Source organism: Ochlerotatus camptorhynchus, unplaced genomic scaffold (genome assembly GCF_037179485.1).
Source record: "Ochlerotatus camptorhynchus isolate MF236.1 unplaced genomic scaffold, CSIRO-AGI_Acam_v1.1 ptg001020l, whole genome shotgun sequence".
Lineage (NCBI taxonomy): Eukaryota > Metazoa > Arthropoda > Insecta > Diptera > Culicidae > Ochlerotatus > Ochlerotatus camptorhynchus.
The window spans coordinates 36,469-54,515 of record NW_027041443.1 but is presented as its reverse complement, the minus strand read 5'-3'; the positions used below and the strand labels follow the sequence as shown (position 1 = coordinate 54,515).

General features: G+C 34.5%; 1 protein-coding gene across 1 annotated transcript in view; it reads left to right on the top strand.

Moving 5' to 3' along the window:
- Positions 1–18,047, top strand: part of LOC135715864 (putative uncharacterized protein DDB_G0286901) — a 66,641-nt gene that overhangs the window by 25,674 nt on the left and 22,920 nt on the right. The window contains exons 2-3 of the mRNA XM_065238856.1: positions 8,551–8,694; positions 13,782–13,930. Of these exons, the coding sequence (XP_065094928.1) occupies positions 8,624–8,694; positions 13,782–13,930 (220 nt within the window). The 5' untranslated portion in view covers positions 8,551–8,623. The remainder of the gene's footprint in view (positions 1–8,550; positions 8,695–13,781; positions 13,931–18,047) is intronic.

Here is an 18,047-nt window from a genome sequence, read left to right as displayed (position 1 = left end):
TTCACATTTTTATGAGGTCCTGATTTTAACCAAGTTTTACTAAGTAGGAAATCCAAAATATGTACATAGGACCGAAATCATAGGTTACTTCTACTGTATTTTAAATCAATATCTACATAAATGCACGATAATTTTGCGGAGGAATGGCTTCAGAAAGCATAACTAGGCCGCCGTCATCCAGTCGGCATCGACTTGCACTGGTGTGGCAACCATTTGAAAAACAATCGGCTCTTTTCAGGGCCACCAATTTAAAAACGGAAAGAGTTAAGAACTAAATGATCAATATGTTTGTTCCGTCCACTAGCGGTCCTACGTCAAGCTTCCGTTCGTGCCCTCTAGGCAGACACAGACACTTCTACTTTTTAACTTTATAGACGATTTGAACTCTTTACTCCCATGGCAAAACCCCATAAACATCTGTAAATATGTGCGTAAAGTACTTTGTGACTTTGTCTTATCTTTTCGCTCCAATGATAAATGCTGTAAAAAACTGTCATTAGTTTCGTGTATAAACGTTGCTGCAACGGTGCTTGGTTGTTGTTCTCGAAAAAGGAAACTGTTGCCGTCACGGTCGTCACGACTAACACGCTTGCTTGTATTGATAAAACCAAAAATATTCCAAGTAAAAAAGCATGCCATCTTCAACATCCCAACATCAACACAGGGAAGACAAGAAGAGCAGTTGTTGGCTGGATAGTACGAAGTTGAACTCGTATATTATACGAATAAAGCATAATAGTGACGGAGACTACTTCGGCCTAATCACCCATTCTGGGCCTGTCCAGCAGAAAACATCAAATATATCTATGATTACCCCATAAACGAAACAATTTTAGGGTAGAGAACTACTTCGGCCTAATCGCACATTTTGGGCCTATCGAGCAGAAAACTTCAAATAAATCCATGATTTCAGAGTTAACTAGTCAATTATGCTTTTGGTAGAATACTTTAGTTAATAAGCTACCGAACGAAGTCAATGAGAACGCGTGATATGAAGGTTTGCATTCTTAATTCCCAAAAACAAAAGAAGCGCTCCGACCGAATCAATTTTTTTATCTTCATCCGATAGGCCGAAGTGAATTCATTGGCGTTTCAATGGCGTTTCAATGCGTTAGGCCGAGTTTAGAATCCGTAGACCGAGTTTGGCGTCAAGAAGCAGTGTTTGGCTTTTGACAATATCTCAACGATTGGTTTCTCTTTATCAAATCTTACGGTACGTACGGAAAGGTAAATAAATTTGGAAGCCATTAGTAATAATAACATTTCGTTTGGTGCAAAACTGAGCTAGATTAAGAAAGAGACGAAGCTGAGCTTAATAGGCTGAAAATGGGGTAGTTAACCCTACGTATGATACAATATTTTAGTTCAAAATCCACCAAACGCAGTCAGTAAGAACACGTTATATGAATGTTTATACTCCTTATTCTTGAAAACTAATGAAGCACTCCGATAGAATAAATTTTTTTCTCTATTCGATAGGCCGAAGTGCAGCACCATTGAATTTCAATGTGTGAGGCCAAATTTCGTACCCGTAGGCGGAGTTTACTGTCAAGAAGGGGTGTTACATTTTCAACAAAAACTCGACAATTTGTTACTCTTCATCAAATCTAGCAGTACGTATGGAAAGGTGAATATATTTATTAGCTACCCATAGTGGAAACATTCAATTTTGAAAAAAAAAGAATCCGTTTGAAAAAGAGGGATAAAGTGTGGAATGAATTTAGTAGGTCAAAAATTTGCTCTAAACCCTAATAGAATTGCGCCAGATGACAGGCATGACGAATGCTTCCAACTAGTTCAAGGAGGTTTCCTCTTTTTTTATTCCAAATTGTCGAATTTTCGGGAAAATTAGAATTTAGCTAGTTTTTAACCATATGAGCTATCTGTGCATTTTGGAAGTGAATTGCATTGATGTTAAAATGTTGTGATTTTAATCGAATTAGACTTATTTCAACATTCATACATATCGACCCATCAACTCATGGACCGGAGACCAACGGCTTTACTTCCCTTCCGAAGGAAGGCGTGATCAGAGATTTTATGCCTCAGAAAATCCCGGCGGCGTCGACTGAGATTGAACCTAGGCCTTTTGGGGTGAGAGGAAATCACGCTTACCACTACACCACCGGCGCCGCTGATTTCAATCTCTTAAAAATAAAAACTAACAAAAAGTACGTGCTTTGCTGTGCAACAATTGGCAAATTACCCTACTACTGCAATATTATGTCGGATAGTGCTTGTTTCTCTTGCCTATCGCTACACTCATCTCACTAAAAAAGACGAGCAGTAAAAAATATGAGTAGCTGCGTACCCACATAAGGGCTATCGCTACGGTACTCGTGCTAAACTTTTTGAATTATACCTTTATCTTTTTTTCTTGCGGTTGTTACTTAGTAACAGGCTATGGCCATGGTTGCCTAGCTGCCAAATTAATTAAAATTGATACTCTTCACTAAGAACTATTTTTGTCACATTTTGTAATTATCAGACACATGTTAATTGAAATGACTGCTGACTATCAAATGGTTTCACACCCATAATTTCGATTATATTTTTCCATTCTGGAAGCCAACATCGATGTTACACAAGAAAAAATCCATCGATAGAGGTATAAGATACACCGGGTTGGACTGAAACTTTTTCAAAGTTGATTATTAATGCTTTTGGAACGAAACAAAAATAATATTGCAGTGTCTTTATTGCCATGGAATCTGTAAACATAACTTGTATCGTAGAAAATTAAATTTGTAATGGAATGCATTTTTCAATACATTGTATTAATCGTATTGATAAATGAGATTAGGTATTGTTTTGTTTTCCTTGACAATTTGCGATTTTACACTTCGTAAGGTATGCAAATTTGAAATTTGCAATTTTTCTCTTGGTTTTAAACATTGTCTTCAAAATATCTAGTTGAAACCGTTCTATTCCTTGACAAAAGTTATTGCATTCAGGAAAACATAAATTTACAAGGTTATTCATATTAATATCGAATAGGTTGCAAAAACAGCTCTTGCTACAATTATTTTGTTTTTATTTCTTAATAACTCGAGTTGTTTATATTTAAGGAAACACATCTTTTCTGAAAACGCCAAGTCAGGCACTGAAATTTTCATTCATGAGCTGAGAAACTGTGTTATTTAGGTGAACTCGACGATTAGTATGATTTTTTTTTATCTAAACAGTTCTAAAAAATAGTGTCTATTAAATATAATGCACATAAATGGAGTGTTAATAAGCATCCATGTTTAAATTATATAGTTGTGATACATTTCATGAAATATATCAAATATTGCATGAAATCGTCCATTGTTTCTTGCAAGTTCTTAGTTTGCGTAGAATGAAATAAAAATTTAGATGCATAGATGTTTTCATCATAAGTTATATTCAGATTTTTGTGCTGTGTAGGTCGTGATCTTTGCAGAGTGAAATCTGTCAGTCAGTGGTCAAACGATCACTTAGCCCTCAATACACGTGTAACGATAGCTCTGATTAAAAACTACTTGACTTGCTCTCGCTCAAAGTTTAAAGCCCTGCTGTCAGAGTAAAAATTTTGATTTTGATGCTACGAATGAGTTTAGAACTATCACAAATTTGCAAATTGTTCCCTACCTATTGGTGGATTAAGTTTGCGTAAAAAGCTGCCAGCTCGGCTATCAGTTTAGATAATTTGACGTTTGAAGCCAACTTACGCAGAGTTGGTTTAAAATGGAAATTACATGTAATTTTAAAGAATGATGACCTAAGTTCTGAAAATATATTAAAGATTGGTAAACAAAGATCCGAGATATTGATTTTATTTATGGAAAGATTTCAACGATGTTGTTACTTTCTGAAGCAACCATGCCTAGAAGTTCACCATGATGTTCACCCAGGTCAAGAGATTCAGAAGTAGTCCCATGAGCTCATCGACTACATGTTTTGTATTCTTCTGGTTTATTTCTGTTTGTAGCACTCACTGCAAAAGTGCAGTTACTCATCCACTTGACTAAATTTATTAATTTATGTTGTGTTTGCAAATATTTTAGTGGTTGAAAAACATTACAAAAATTATTTAAAATAATGTTAATCACTAACAGAATTGTTTCCTAAAATTATCAATTTTTGACCATTAATGCTAAGTTAGAACTTAAGGGGTTACGCCACACTAGGATTTTCAAAAAATCGATTTTTTTTACATAAAAAGGTACTCTGAAGTGTCAAAAATAAGGGACAATTGGTTCCATGTCGAACAAATTAAAATTCCGAAAGTTATAAGCGAAATTACAAAACTTTGCATCACGCACCTGAATCTGTACCTCAAACTTCAACCGCGTTTTTTTCGATACAACATTTCTCTCCGCGGCCCACACGATAGCATCTGCAATTCTCTGATAAATTATCTAGATAAGGACATACGAACTTTTAAATTGATCAAAAAATGCAATTGTGGTAATCAATTTTAGAAACAAATTTCAGGTGAAAAAACTGATTTTTTGCAAAACAAGTCCCATTTGCGTAAAATTCAAATTTTTTTCATCTCCGTATGTACTTCTCTAGGTATTCTTATATAAAATAAGAAAACCACACGTTTTTGTTCTAGGTTCATATTTACGACGAAGAAAGTGTGGGCCGCGTAACACAACACGGGAAGCAGTGCCAGGAACTCGCAGTGCTGCCAACTGCCACACATGGTTTCCCCTTATGAAAAAATACTGTAAGCACCCCTAATTATGTGTAATATAAGCCCATATAAGTTAATTTAGTATGTGACTTTATTTAATAACAAAAAAAAAAAAAAAATTAATAAAGTTGGTGCATTTTTATGTATTCTAGGGTGGCGTAACCCCTTAACATAAAAACATCAAGCGATGATTTTCATTCATTTGATTTATTCTGCAGTTATTAACGATTCTATATGTACATTACTACACGACTTTTCTGCTGAAAGTTTCTCTAATAAGGGATAAAAAAATACACGACTTCTGGCTGTGTTGGAGCCAATTAGTTGCATATGTCACATAAAATTACAATAAATTACAATAACTTTTGGACATATTTAGTGCGCTGCCCAACGTCCGGTTCACGGGCCGCACGTTGGGCAGCGCTGTGATAAAACAACAAGAAACATGCAATTGAAAATTTAAAAGTAGCAATAATTAACAAAAAATTTGTTATACATTTTTAATTCATTGCTCTACAGTTGGCAGGTTTATTGAGAGCTTTGTATTTAATTATAGGGATGTTAAAATAGAACAGAATTCACATTATTTTTTATTTATTTACCATATATGATACTAAAGCCATACAGAGATAGGTGTGATTTAAATCTGTTCCACAGAACTGGTCAACTGGTTATCGAGAGTATTGTTGTAGCCTTATGCAGGGTTAGAGATGAACTAGCCTAAGGCTAAAAATCTTTTTAATAAAGTTTAAAAAAAAAAACCTTATGCAGGGCGATGCCTAAACTTTCCAGGACATGATAGTGTTTTTCATCCAATTAGCGAACATTTATGCTCGTACAATGGTCGGTATTCGAAATTGGCCCCTGGCTTCGTAATGCAAATCTGACCATCTGTTTTTTAGATTACATAGATGCGCGATATGATACATGGACTTGATACGGAGCCAAAATGTATTACTCCATAAAAAAAACTTCAAAACCTAGGCCCAAAGTTTCGTTGTCAAATTGCGCAGTATATTGCAATGCAAGAATGCAAGCATTAAATCAGCCATGCAATTGGTATAGGCTGAAAAAGGTCACACCCGTTATACCGAAATTAGCAGATCTGCCATGATAAACCTTATCCAAAGTATTCCTAAAATTGAATTTGTTCACTTCGTTCACTAAATGCAATATATGAAAAGCGTGCGTCCGCTTGATTTGTGTCGGTTGGATACATGCTTCCATGTATCAGGAACAACGCTATACAGCTTGTTAACGTTTAAAGTCAGATATGACAAGAGCGGCCAACGATAATACACATCTCCTAATAACATATAGTGTAAGGTTGAGCTGCTGCAGAAGAATTATTATTTTTTCTATTTATTTTCAATATGTTTGATGATTATGTGACAGTTGGTACAAAATCTTGCTGCATAAACTTAATTTTTGTAGATTAAGCTTGGATTACTGAAGAATTTTCATTGAAGAATATCAACTCATATTTAATGTTCTGATATATTTCATTTCTCCATTACATATATTTTCATTATATAAAAAAATACTGGGTTGGGAGGGAGCGTCAGGCTATCATTCAAACTGGAACTGGACGATGGTATAATTGACAGCCGGAGTCTAGGAGGGAATAAACATCATCATATTCTTTGTCCTAAGCAGGGGTTGAAACTGTTGACGTTTTTTACTACACTCGCTTCGTTGTCCTGTGCGACAGTCTGTTTGTTTTCGTGCTCTCATACTCTACCGTCGTCTCTCTTACACAACGCAAATGGTAGAACAACATTCGAGCAAAAAGAAAATTATCAAATAACTATCATATGACATGTGTGATTTCGTTCTAATTTCTCAATTTGGTGTAAATAAAACCTTTTCTGATCAGAAATGCTATTACCAGAACATCGTTGCTTGCTATTTTCAGAATTCACACAAGCACTAGCACACCATCAGTAGCTCTTATTATGGGAAAAACTAAAATACATACATTCGTGATGGTCTTCGGCGACAATGTCGTATGACAGAGCCTTTCATATGACATTTTAGTTTGGTACTGTAATTTGATAACTTGTTTTGCAAGGGTCGGAGCAAAGGCAGTCGATTATCACAGAAAATGTGTCGACTACGGTGACCGCTTACAAGACTGCCCTAAGGATTCGATCGTGGTGGTGTGAATTCTACACCAACAGTTACAGGGAGATTGACGCGCCCATACTGTGGGAAGCTTAATAAACATTGCGAATTGTGTAATTAGTTTTGTTGTTTTCCCGTGGGTTTCGCGTAAGTGACTATGTTTACGGGTCCGCCCCTCCATTTTAGCCCTTCATACAGCGTTATTGTGAATTCGGACCGGTAACTCAATTCGATCTTTCTATTAAGTGGAGACGCATACAAGACAAGATCTTCGAAGCGATTGTGGCTACCTTACATACATTACATGCATTAAGCTTGGATTACTGCAGAAGTTTTTGTCATAGTTTTCTATTCCGGCAATATACAGTTAATAACACAATTATTTTTAATTTTGTGTAATTTCGATGCAAATTATTTGAATTTAAACGTTACCCAAACTGTCAAACTTATATATCGAACCCATTTAATACGCGGGTAAATTTTTCAAGTTATTTTTGGGTGAGCTAAAAAAACTACTGTAGGCACCATATTTTCTATGATTTATTTCGGATTTTTTTTTGACACCAATTTCATCAAGTTTGGTTTTATTGAACCCTTTGTCTGTAGCTTGGTGTCCAGGGTAGTTTGCAGTCTTGATTATCCAACAAAACGATTAGTTAGTAGCCTCTTAGTTGAGACATATTTCAAATTTTATTTAATATGGTTTTTAATCTAATTTCAGTCATACTAAGCACAACCCGCGCTTTACCTCTCTATGAGTTTAAATAAAACATGGAACATTTCTGTCAAAGATGACTTATAAATTTAATCACCTTTCCATACGGTACGTTAGATTTGAAAAAAGATTTAAAAATTGTTGAGATATTGTTTAAAATCTAATACTGCTTCTTGATTCTTAATTCGTTGACGAGTTTCAATTCCATCCTAATGCATTGAAACACCATTAGATTTTCTTCGTCCTACGGATAAACGTAGAAAAAGGGGATTTGCTAGGAGCGCTTCTTTTGTTTTGAGAACAATGAGCGTAAATATTCATACAGTTAAAAAAAAAAGAGCTATAACAGTATTTATGTTATATAACGGCGCCAGTGGTGTAGTGGTAAGCGTGATTACCTCTCACCTCAGCAGGCCTGGGTTCAATCCCAGTCGGCGCCGCAGGGATGTTCTGAGGCATAACATCTCTGATCACGCCTTCCTTCGGATGGGAAGTAAAGCCGTTGGTCCCCGGTTCATGAGTTGATGGGTCGATAGGTAGGGTCCAGGTGTGGGAGCTGCCTTCCTGGCACGTCGGTAGCATTGGTGCTCAGCACGGAAAACAAGATCGACGGAAAAAACAAACCAAAGGAAAAAAAAAGTATTTATGTTATAGATAATGAAATAACGGAACAAATTTATTATTGATTTTTGCACGGTGAAATCATTGATATGATTGATGTTTTCTGATCGATAGAACGGAAATGGGCGATTACGTTGAAGTAGCGCTCTACCCTACTTGTTTTGAGGGATTTTCTAAATGAACTTAAACTTTATTTTAGAAGTTAAACATCGATAAAAAAGAATATAACACAGCGTAAAAAGAGAGTTGAGAGTAAGCAACATGAAATTTTATCGAAAGATGGCCAACACATGTGCCATTCCTTAATTATCATCATGCTATCAATGTTTATTGGACAGATTTCCTAAATTTTCTTATTCGAACAAATATTTAATTACATTTATTTGAAAAAACACTAACTAAATTAATATTTTTACTCTATTTTCAGCACAAGAAACCAACTAGAAATTTTGGATTAGCTCCTATTACTAAGGCACATATGAGGCTTGAACTTTTTTAAAATGCCATTTAAAAAAATTGAAAGAAGAGTTAGTGGACCGGGAGCCTATTGCAATAATTATCTGCAAAACAGGTAAATCAAATACATTTTAAGCTAGCTTTGATAATTTGTTGGTCTTTTTTTAGGGATGTTGTTTGGAAAATAAAAATCTTATCATCATTACATACCATACCAGCAAATAAACTATAGATAAATTAAAATGAAATGATGTTAGTATGTCACACTATAACTCGAAAATGGATTGACGAATTTACAAGTTTTTTTTTCCTCTTGGGCAACCACGGTTTTATACAACTAGGCAGTACGTCATTTGTCGGGTCAGCTAGTTAACATTATAGTTCACTCTTTTGTTTTTTTTTCTGAGACACGGTTTTCGGCCAACAAGCGTGCCTTTGTGTCAAAAAAGGCAGCTAATGAATTCTATAAACATTACGAGGGATGCTTCAAAGCTACAACAGAGATTTAACCTAACCAACTACCAACTACCAGCTACAACCAGTCTTCACGATACAACATGTGTGAAAAATGCAAAAATGTTTTACACTCACTTGTTCTCCGCTTGCTATGATAAAATATGTAGTACAAGCCCATTTGTACACAAGTTCTACAATGAACAAGTTTACACCCATGTACAAACTCAAGCGCTTGTACTTATATGGGAGACAGCTTGCATATAGGGTAAACTAAATAGTTTCATTACCTACTACGAGCGCTTCTTATATGCATTTAATCATTTAATTACCCACTGATTAGAATAGACGAGTGGTGAAGACATATGACTGATGATCACAAAATTCATGGTACGAGTCCCCAGTCTGCCGAGTTTTTTTTATAGTTTTATAATTTTGCTCCGTGCTCAAACCAGGGTTGCCAAGTGATGTTGACGTAGGACTACATCTGTGATTTCTATATGGGGATACACTTTGTGAAAACCGAAAATGGAACATGCAACAAAATTATGAAAGATTTTGAACTCAGCTGCCCCTGGACCAATTTCAATCATTTTATCACCAATCGATAAGAAATATTTCTTTCGCATCCATAGCAATGCTTGAATCTATTGAAAAGTGGTAAATGTCAAGCATTGTCCAATGTACAAATAAAAAGTGATAATTTTATCACTATTTTAATGAAATAAACGTTCTTCCCAAGCCCAGTCGTCATAATCGAGTACCACTTGGTTGCACATCATTCTGCTTGAACCTTAAAAGATATAAAAGAGCGCTGCTGTCAAGCGCCGCAAAATGTAATAAATTTTTTGGTGTGGTGAGCTTCCCCTTACCACCACTCACAAACGACAAAGCGACTGAGCTGCAGGCAATGAACAAAGCACATCGAAAAAATAACTTGATCGAAGGAACAAGCTGTCGATAGCGCGATCGCCATCAAAACATGTAACTGTTGCTGATTCAACGGAAAGCGAGCTATCTATGATTGTTTGTCCATGAAAGTGTCCAGTTTGAAAATTTTACAAAAAGGCAGTTTTTTGTTACTATCGATTAAAATCTTAGAAAGTTATGAAATATTTTCTAAAGCAAGAGTTTATAGTTATATGAACGAAACAATATTAAAAAAAATTCGGAGTGCTTAATTTTCCCGAAAAATTTTAATTGAAGTGTACGGATGTTCCCGGACATTGAAAATTTATAATGAATTTTTGTTTTGGTTTTGCTCATGTTTAAATACCTTTAATTTTTTACTGGTGAAAATTGCAGAGTGGTGTCTCTTACCGGCTTTCAGTTGTGCCCGGAAAATTTTGGTGCAACTTCCCTATTTTTTCCGAAATTCTCATACTTTGAAAATCAGTAACTGATGTCAACATTTTTTTTGTAAAATAGGGGAAATGCAGGTAAAGTCGGCCTAAGTGTCCCTAATTTGGGCCCATACATAAATTCAGAAATCGACTAAATTTTCAATAGCAACCAAAAATATCCATTAGTAACGTCCCAATAGCGCGTTCATCTAGATAAAATTGATAAATAGCAGATTTTTAGCGATGGGCCCAATCTTAGATCCATAGGCCAACATTAGAGACATTTCCTCTGATAAAGAAAACATTGCAGCAATCCATAACAAATATAATCTGAAAAATAGCTGTCTCAAAAATTTTCACGGTGGAGGAAAATCGCAAAGAAAATCATGAAAGACCATTCTTAGGGTAGTGGCAATTTTAGTGCTGATTTTTGTTCATACTTGAAAATTTATTATCTTTCATTGGTGAACATTTCAAAGATTTGAGACATCTACTGATATTTTTCATCGGAGATCATGAATAAAAATGTTCCATACAAAAATATTGAGAAAAAGTGACTCATAGACATAAATGCGAAAGTTGATTCATATTTTGTATGAAAAGTGCTCGCAATGAAACATTCCGTCTTCACAGCAGCATGTAGAAGTAGCTGAGCTGCGTACTTCTCCATCGAAATAGCAAAGCAGCTGACCTGCGATGATGTGCGGTAATCAAAAGTTAAGAATGAATCACAATATTTACAATAATATTCTTGCCAATTTCTGACTGCAACAGTCGAACGTACGAACGAATAGGGTCCCCATAGCGCATTTTAAGAAACGTCACAAGTTTTCATTGGTCTTTTAAATCAATAATCACGAAGAAACTGTAAAACTTACAAGATTACTACCAAAGGCACAAATCTAGGGAACTGAATGAAAAATCTTCTGTAGAACAAATAAATTAACAGTTATAAAAACTTTCTACTTAAAATTTTATTTTTTTGATGCATGATAATTAACTTTAATTGAGTTCCTCTCAAAAGAGTTTTGATAGATAAGGCTTTAATCTATCATTTGGTATGTTTCAATCAGAAAAACACATTAAGATTGAAACAATATAGCTAACCAAATTTGGCTATGAGAAAAAACATAGAATGTTGAATAACTCACTTAGCAGGCATTTCCAACCCTATGTTTCATGGGGATTTTTTCATAACTTTGGAAGTCCTATCGATCCTAAAAATATATAAAACCCGGAACCCGTATTGTGCTGTAAAGTAGTTGAGAGAGCGTTAACTTTTTCGCAACCATTATTCAATTTGTGAGTCGCACTGAATAACAGCAGTCAATAAACGTTTATGTTACTTCTTCAACTTTCAAATTGTAGCTGCAAAACAAAGCAAATAAAGAAAATATATAACTCATTTGATGGCTTTTATACATCCAACTACACTTGCCGAATAACATAGACATTAAAAGTGCTTTTTCAACAACTACACAACCTGTATTCAGCTAATAAACTGTGTTAGCGCTACTTTGGAAGCTATTTTACAGTCAACTAGGTTTATTTTTAGACCTGTGCAGTTTTCTAGCTTTTACTTCGCTCCTTTACAAAGCTGAACTAACTAGTTGAGAAAAGTGATTGTGCACTAATAGTCACCGATTATGTTGTAGAAAGTCATGTAGATGTGTTTACGTCAGTTCAAAGTGTTGACGTAGCGAAGTTGGTAGTGTCAAGCTTTGCCAATGCGGTCATCTCGAGTTCGAGTTCAAGTTTAGGTGCAGGTTAATAATTTGGTGGTGTGTGTGCTTATACCTAATTTCGAGTAATTTGATACGCAGCTAAATAAATTCAATAAATCACCCCATAAAAAATTAAACAATGTTTAACTCGGCTTCAAAATCAAGCTGCGTAGTGACTGTTGGATAATCGGAAAAGGTTGAATAAGAGCCTTTCAAGTTCACACTCAACTAAAGCATGTCAGAACCGTCCTAACAGCCATAAATAGCTGACTAAGTTCGTCAGATTTGCTTGTATAAAGGTTGAGTAAAGGTTACCTCATATCGTATAGCATTTGAAAACAAAGCGTATACATTGCGAAAATTGTTAGTTGGGTAAAGCTTCATATTAGATAGTATGAAACTTCTTATATGAAGTAACATAAAAACACATTGTATGTCACAGATATAATTTTCCTGAAGGAGGTGCTATTTGTGTACGGTTCTGCCCATGTGGCAAAATGCCGAGGTTGTGCTATTCATATCTATGTGACAGCACATTCGATTTTATGTATCTTTATCATGAAATTCACTCTCGGATACTATCTAAATGAAAGGATGTCAAAATAAATGAAAATGTGTGGAAATTTGCTGTTTTTAATGGTGAAAAAGGATTGTTTTTCAAATAGTAGTGATCAGGAAATATGTAGTGGAAAGAAATATTAATAACTATGCATAAAAAACTTTGTTTAGCCCAAAATTTCGATTCCTTTACCACTGAAACAGAGCCATCTGTTGCAATATAACACCTTGGATCATGTCCTTTTAATAACTAGAGTTAAATTTGATTTTAAATCAATAAAATGCCTGCACTACATTATCTTTTTGCAATGAGCATTAGTATTTTAGTAGAAAGCAGATAAAATTGACAAATGTCGATTATTCCCAACCCTGTTCGGCAAGAGCTGGATGTACATTAAAAGTGTACATATTATGGCTCTGAAGCTTTTGTAGGTGAAACTTATGGAAACATATTTGTCTTAAATGATACCAACATTGCTTTTCATTCTAGTATGATTCCATTAAAAGTTTGGCGTTAATTCATCATTGTTGTTAAACAATTTTTAAGTTTTAAAATCCACCACACTTGATGCTGTGTTTCTGGATGCTGTCTAGCTATTTATGTTTGAGTTCTAGACCCCTTTTCATCAAGATAAATTTTAAAATCAAATTTAATGACATTAGAATTGGATCGTACCAAAATGTTCCGAATTACAGTCAAATGTATTAATCTGAAAATGATACATTCGACACATGTATCAAAGCACGCTTGAACTCAGTTACAAAGTGTAGTAAATCCGTACATTGATTGGCTTCTGTATATGGTTAATTTATTGGAAATACTTATATGGGTGTGCTCTACCTATGTAGGTATTCTTTGTTTATATACGGGTATTTTATAATCATATTCGCTTCGATTTCCAATATTTATTTATTCTTCTGGGAAAAGCAAATCTGAGCGAAAACCTTTCTCACTCTCAATATTCTCCCTTCCATTAGCATCAATGCTCGCTCTAGCCTACTGAATCCAACCCATTCAAGTAAAATAATAATGAGTTCTCTCTTGCTGTTTGAAATCTCCTCGGAGAAATGCGATTACCGTTGGATATACGTTTCAAGTCTGTTTATTCTGTATGTATTTTCAGTCAGGAAAACTCGGAGTTTCTACAACTTTATCAAAATCAGCTGCACCAGTCTTCAGTGAACGTTGGATATAGTAACATAGTTTATGGTAGTAACAATAGTGCACAGCATGGTTCATCAAAATGTGGCTCCGCAACAACAACGTTAGCAGGTACGTGTGTCCTAATCGATGTACTGTTAACATCAATTATATATTCATCATTGTTCACCCAACGTTGGAGTTCATTTATTCATACGTTATTTACTCAATTAAGTTGGAGCAGTATGGCGTTTAAAAATATCTCAATTTTTGCACGATCCCGGTTAGACGGTTTTAGCTGGAACGACTACATATTTCACCTTGAAATGTCATAAATTTCAAAATTGCGAATCACGTGTAACGGTAACTAGTATTAGAGCCGCGAGAAGTCAAGCGAGCAAATCAACATTGATAGAAAGAATTAATTGCAATTAATCCATTGAAGTGGCTCAGCTGAATTATGAAGATTATGGGTTCAAGTGATGTGACGTAAAAATTCCCAAGATTCAAGACTGGAAGTCTTCTTTCCCACTTTGGATGGAGTGAATATTACACGTGCTTGAATAAATTATTCGGAATAAAACAAAACTCTACGCTTTGTTGTGGGGGTGGTGTTTTGGCTGACCCTAGAAGATCAATACCATTCATTATTAATTCTGGTTGGCTAAATTGGTGTTGTTTGCATAAGAAACATGCCGTTCATGGTGCGAACAGTGAAAAAGATTTGTGGCAGAGATTTCAAATCGGTCAGCGTAAAAATGCATTTTTGTGCAAAAGAATATTGTCATCAAGAGTTTCCGAAGCTGTTTATTTGGATACAAAACGTGCTGAAACCATCGCAGAAATCGTCGCCGTAGGTATTCCGATGGAGAAAATTTCTGTGACGGTTTCGGCACGTTTTTTTTTCTAATAAAACAGAAAATACAAACATTTGAAAAATATGATACCCAAGTAACCAATAAGCTTGCTAATTCACCTATTTCCAATATAAGTATAGTATAGGAGCCCTATATTAGCCGCATGCCAGTCTTATATTACAAAAAGCGAATTAAGGGGTTTATTGGTTACTTCACACATTCATGATCATTACAATTATGATCATATTTTGGGAGGAAATGCTTGAATTTAAATTTTTTGCTTTGTTAATTTTTATTTATTTTTTTTGCGTCATGAAATTTAATACAGTGCTTTCCAATTTTTGAAAACACGACCTCATCAGCCATTTATTTCCTCTAATTTGTGCTAGGGCTATCTGTAAAATTTTCAAAAAAAAAACAAGCATTTCTTATTCATAAGGAATGATCGAGTAAAACCATAAATAGAATAAAATATTTAATGAATTTGCTAGATACCAAGTTAGACAAAAATCATGTGTTGTCATAAAAGAGAAGGGTGTGTACCAGGTTTTGGTTTATTGTGACATCTAAATTCAGTTTGTTAGCATGACAGCTCCAGTTAGACAAACTTAAAAAAAGTTTGATGTAGGCTTCGGAATTGATAGATCTTGCGTGAACACTCTGACAATGGGAAATTGTTAGTGCTTAAATCTTTCTAACTTTGATGTGTTTTAATCCAAGTTATGGCAAAATTAAGGCATGTGGTTTTTATGATAACATAAATATTAAATTTGAAGCCAATGGATCCAGATGGTTTTGATATCAAAGTAAGCTGCAACTCTTGAGTTCCTGTTTACTTTAAATAAAAAATTACTTCACATGTGTTTAAATATGTTAATAATAGAGCTCTGATAAAAATTTCAAAAATTGTGAGCGATGATCTAGATGCAGCCACCAATGCAATACATCGGTGTATACGTGAACTACATTGAAATGTGTTAATTGTTTGTCTATTTATTGTCGTCAATTACAAGTCATGTGTTGTTTGCAAATGAATAAAATGAATACCAAACAAGTTCCATAAATGTGAATTAATTCTATTTTTTTTTTGTATTTGAAAATTGCGTGGTTGTCAACAAACTTCGTAGCATTACGTTCGATTGTTTAGGATAAACGACCACTATAAGTTTTATCCTGCTTCTTGGGTATTACAGTTGTACGTGGCATGAAGATGGGTAATTATGGTGTTTTGTATCATTTTTTCAGTTCGAGTCACCAGCTGTCTCGAGACATTCCTTGATTATAGTAAATTAAAGAGAATTTCATCTCTCCGGAATTATTTTTTTTGTTGCGTTTTTATTTTTTTTAAAATATTGGGAAAAATAATCAGAAATCCAAGAAAATCTGTTTTTCCTCAGATTCTTGAGATAGTTTATATGTAAATTTTTTTTTACCTCATCATGAAAAAAAAAATCGACCGTTAGTAAAACCAAAAGGTCGATGTTTTTAGTGGTATTTTAAGTACAACTTTGTGCCATCATGACTTACAAAAAATAATTTTGCTCGTAAATTTTCTCTAAAAGTTAGATTTTTTTTGATTTCTCTTCCAATATTTTTAGAAAAATCAAAAAATAATATTTTTTTTCGAAGTGGTGCACTTCCACTTAAAAACGCTTTGAAAACGTGTATCAATCCAATTAGTGAGCAAAAGTTTGTTTCATTGAAAAACTCGAACAGCTGGTACAATTTGGGTCTTTTGCGTCTGAGATCAAAGAAAGGAACAAATGGTACAGTACTATTTGTAGATCAAATAACGCCAATCATTAAAATAGGTACGTAATAAATATTCACAATCGATAAAGAAAATTCATTATGAAAAGGAACATTGATCAGCATCAAAACTACAACAAAGAGCTATGGAAAATTTTGAAATCTTGATCGATGAACCTGACGAAATAAAATAGCCGGTAAAGTAATTGTAGATTTGAAGGTTTTTACCCAATTACATTAGATAAACGTAGACATATTTGCTTTTCTTTTGCAAAACGTCTGGAGTAGATAATGTTAACGCAAGGTTTATTCCAGGTTGTTTTTTGTCATTGGTCAAATCTTGCTGGACATTATTAATGAATCATTGTTTACTGGGCCCGTGCCAATGGAATGGAAGAAATCCATAGTTGTTCCTTTACCAAATTTGCTGGATCGATTAAAACCGAAGAGTTTTGTACCATCAACATGTTACACACATTAAAACAATGTTTAGCACTTTTGTAAACAGCCTGCTGTTGGAGATTTTGAATAGTAATAGTCTGTAATGATCAGACCAGGTTGAATTTGGTATTAAGGCCCATGCATTAATTATGTCACGCTAAATCGAGCAAAAAATTACCCCCTCCCCCCTATCGTGACGTTTTTCCTATACCTAATGCATTGCTTGTCACAAAATCTTAGACCTCCCTCCCACCTTAGAGCGTGACATAATATATGCACCAACCCTTAGTGAAGTGGCAAAATTCTTGGAGTATAAAGATATGATAGTTTTTGTTTTTTTGGATCTTACACTTTTGAAACAATTTCTAGGCTCTTATTGTTAAAATCAATCGAACGCTTTAGAATTACGAGTAGTTCATATAAATGATTTGAAAGCTATTTGTCTGACAGAACTCAAAGGACTGTTTCCAATTATTCTATTTCTAGTCCCGTGGGAAACAGCCTTTCAAAGACCCAGGGAAGTGTATTAGGGTCCCTTTTATTGACTATGTATATTAATGATTTGCGACGTGTTATATGGTTTTGCGACATTAATCCTTCTGCAGATGATACTGTGTGCAGCTAAGGATTTAAAAGTTGTCGTCTCATACTTGAATGAAAATTTGCGTTCTCTAAGTAGATTGAAGTATAACCAGTTGACATTGAATACAAGTAAAAGTAAATGCATGGTAATTTAGCGGCATCGAGTATATAAGAACGTCTCAGTTGTGAGTTTTTTTTTATGAATTGAGTAATTTGTACAGGCTCAATCGAATAAACTTTACATAGCCAAGTTATCATTTTCGTTATACATACTTAATCCTAATCTTAAATCTAGAGTTACAGGGATTGAACCGAATACTCGCGGTCGTCTCGAGGTTAGAGGAGATTTACAATTTTATGGATGGGAGGAGGAGGAGAGGGAGGTGGAGATTTTACTATTTCTAAAACATGAACTTATTTCTATTCAACTTGTTATCAGCTGTATAATTTTACAATTATTACCAAAAAAAAAATTTAAAAAACCAAACACACAAAATACAAACTAAACACAAGTTAATCAAACTTACAATCTAAGGTTAATTTTCTTCAGGAATATATATATAAGTTTCATACACTCCAGATCGCGTCTAGCCAAAACATCCCGAACTGGAAAATTAGGT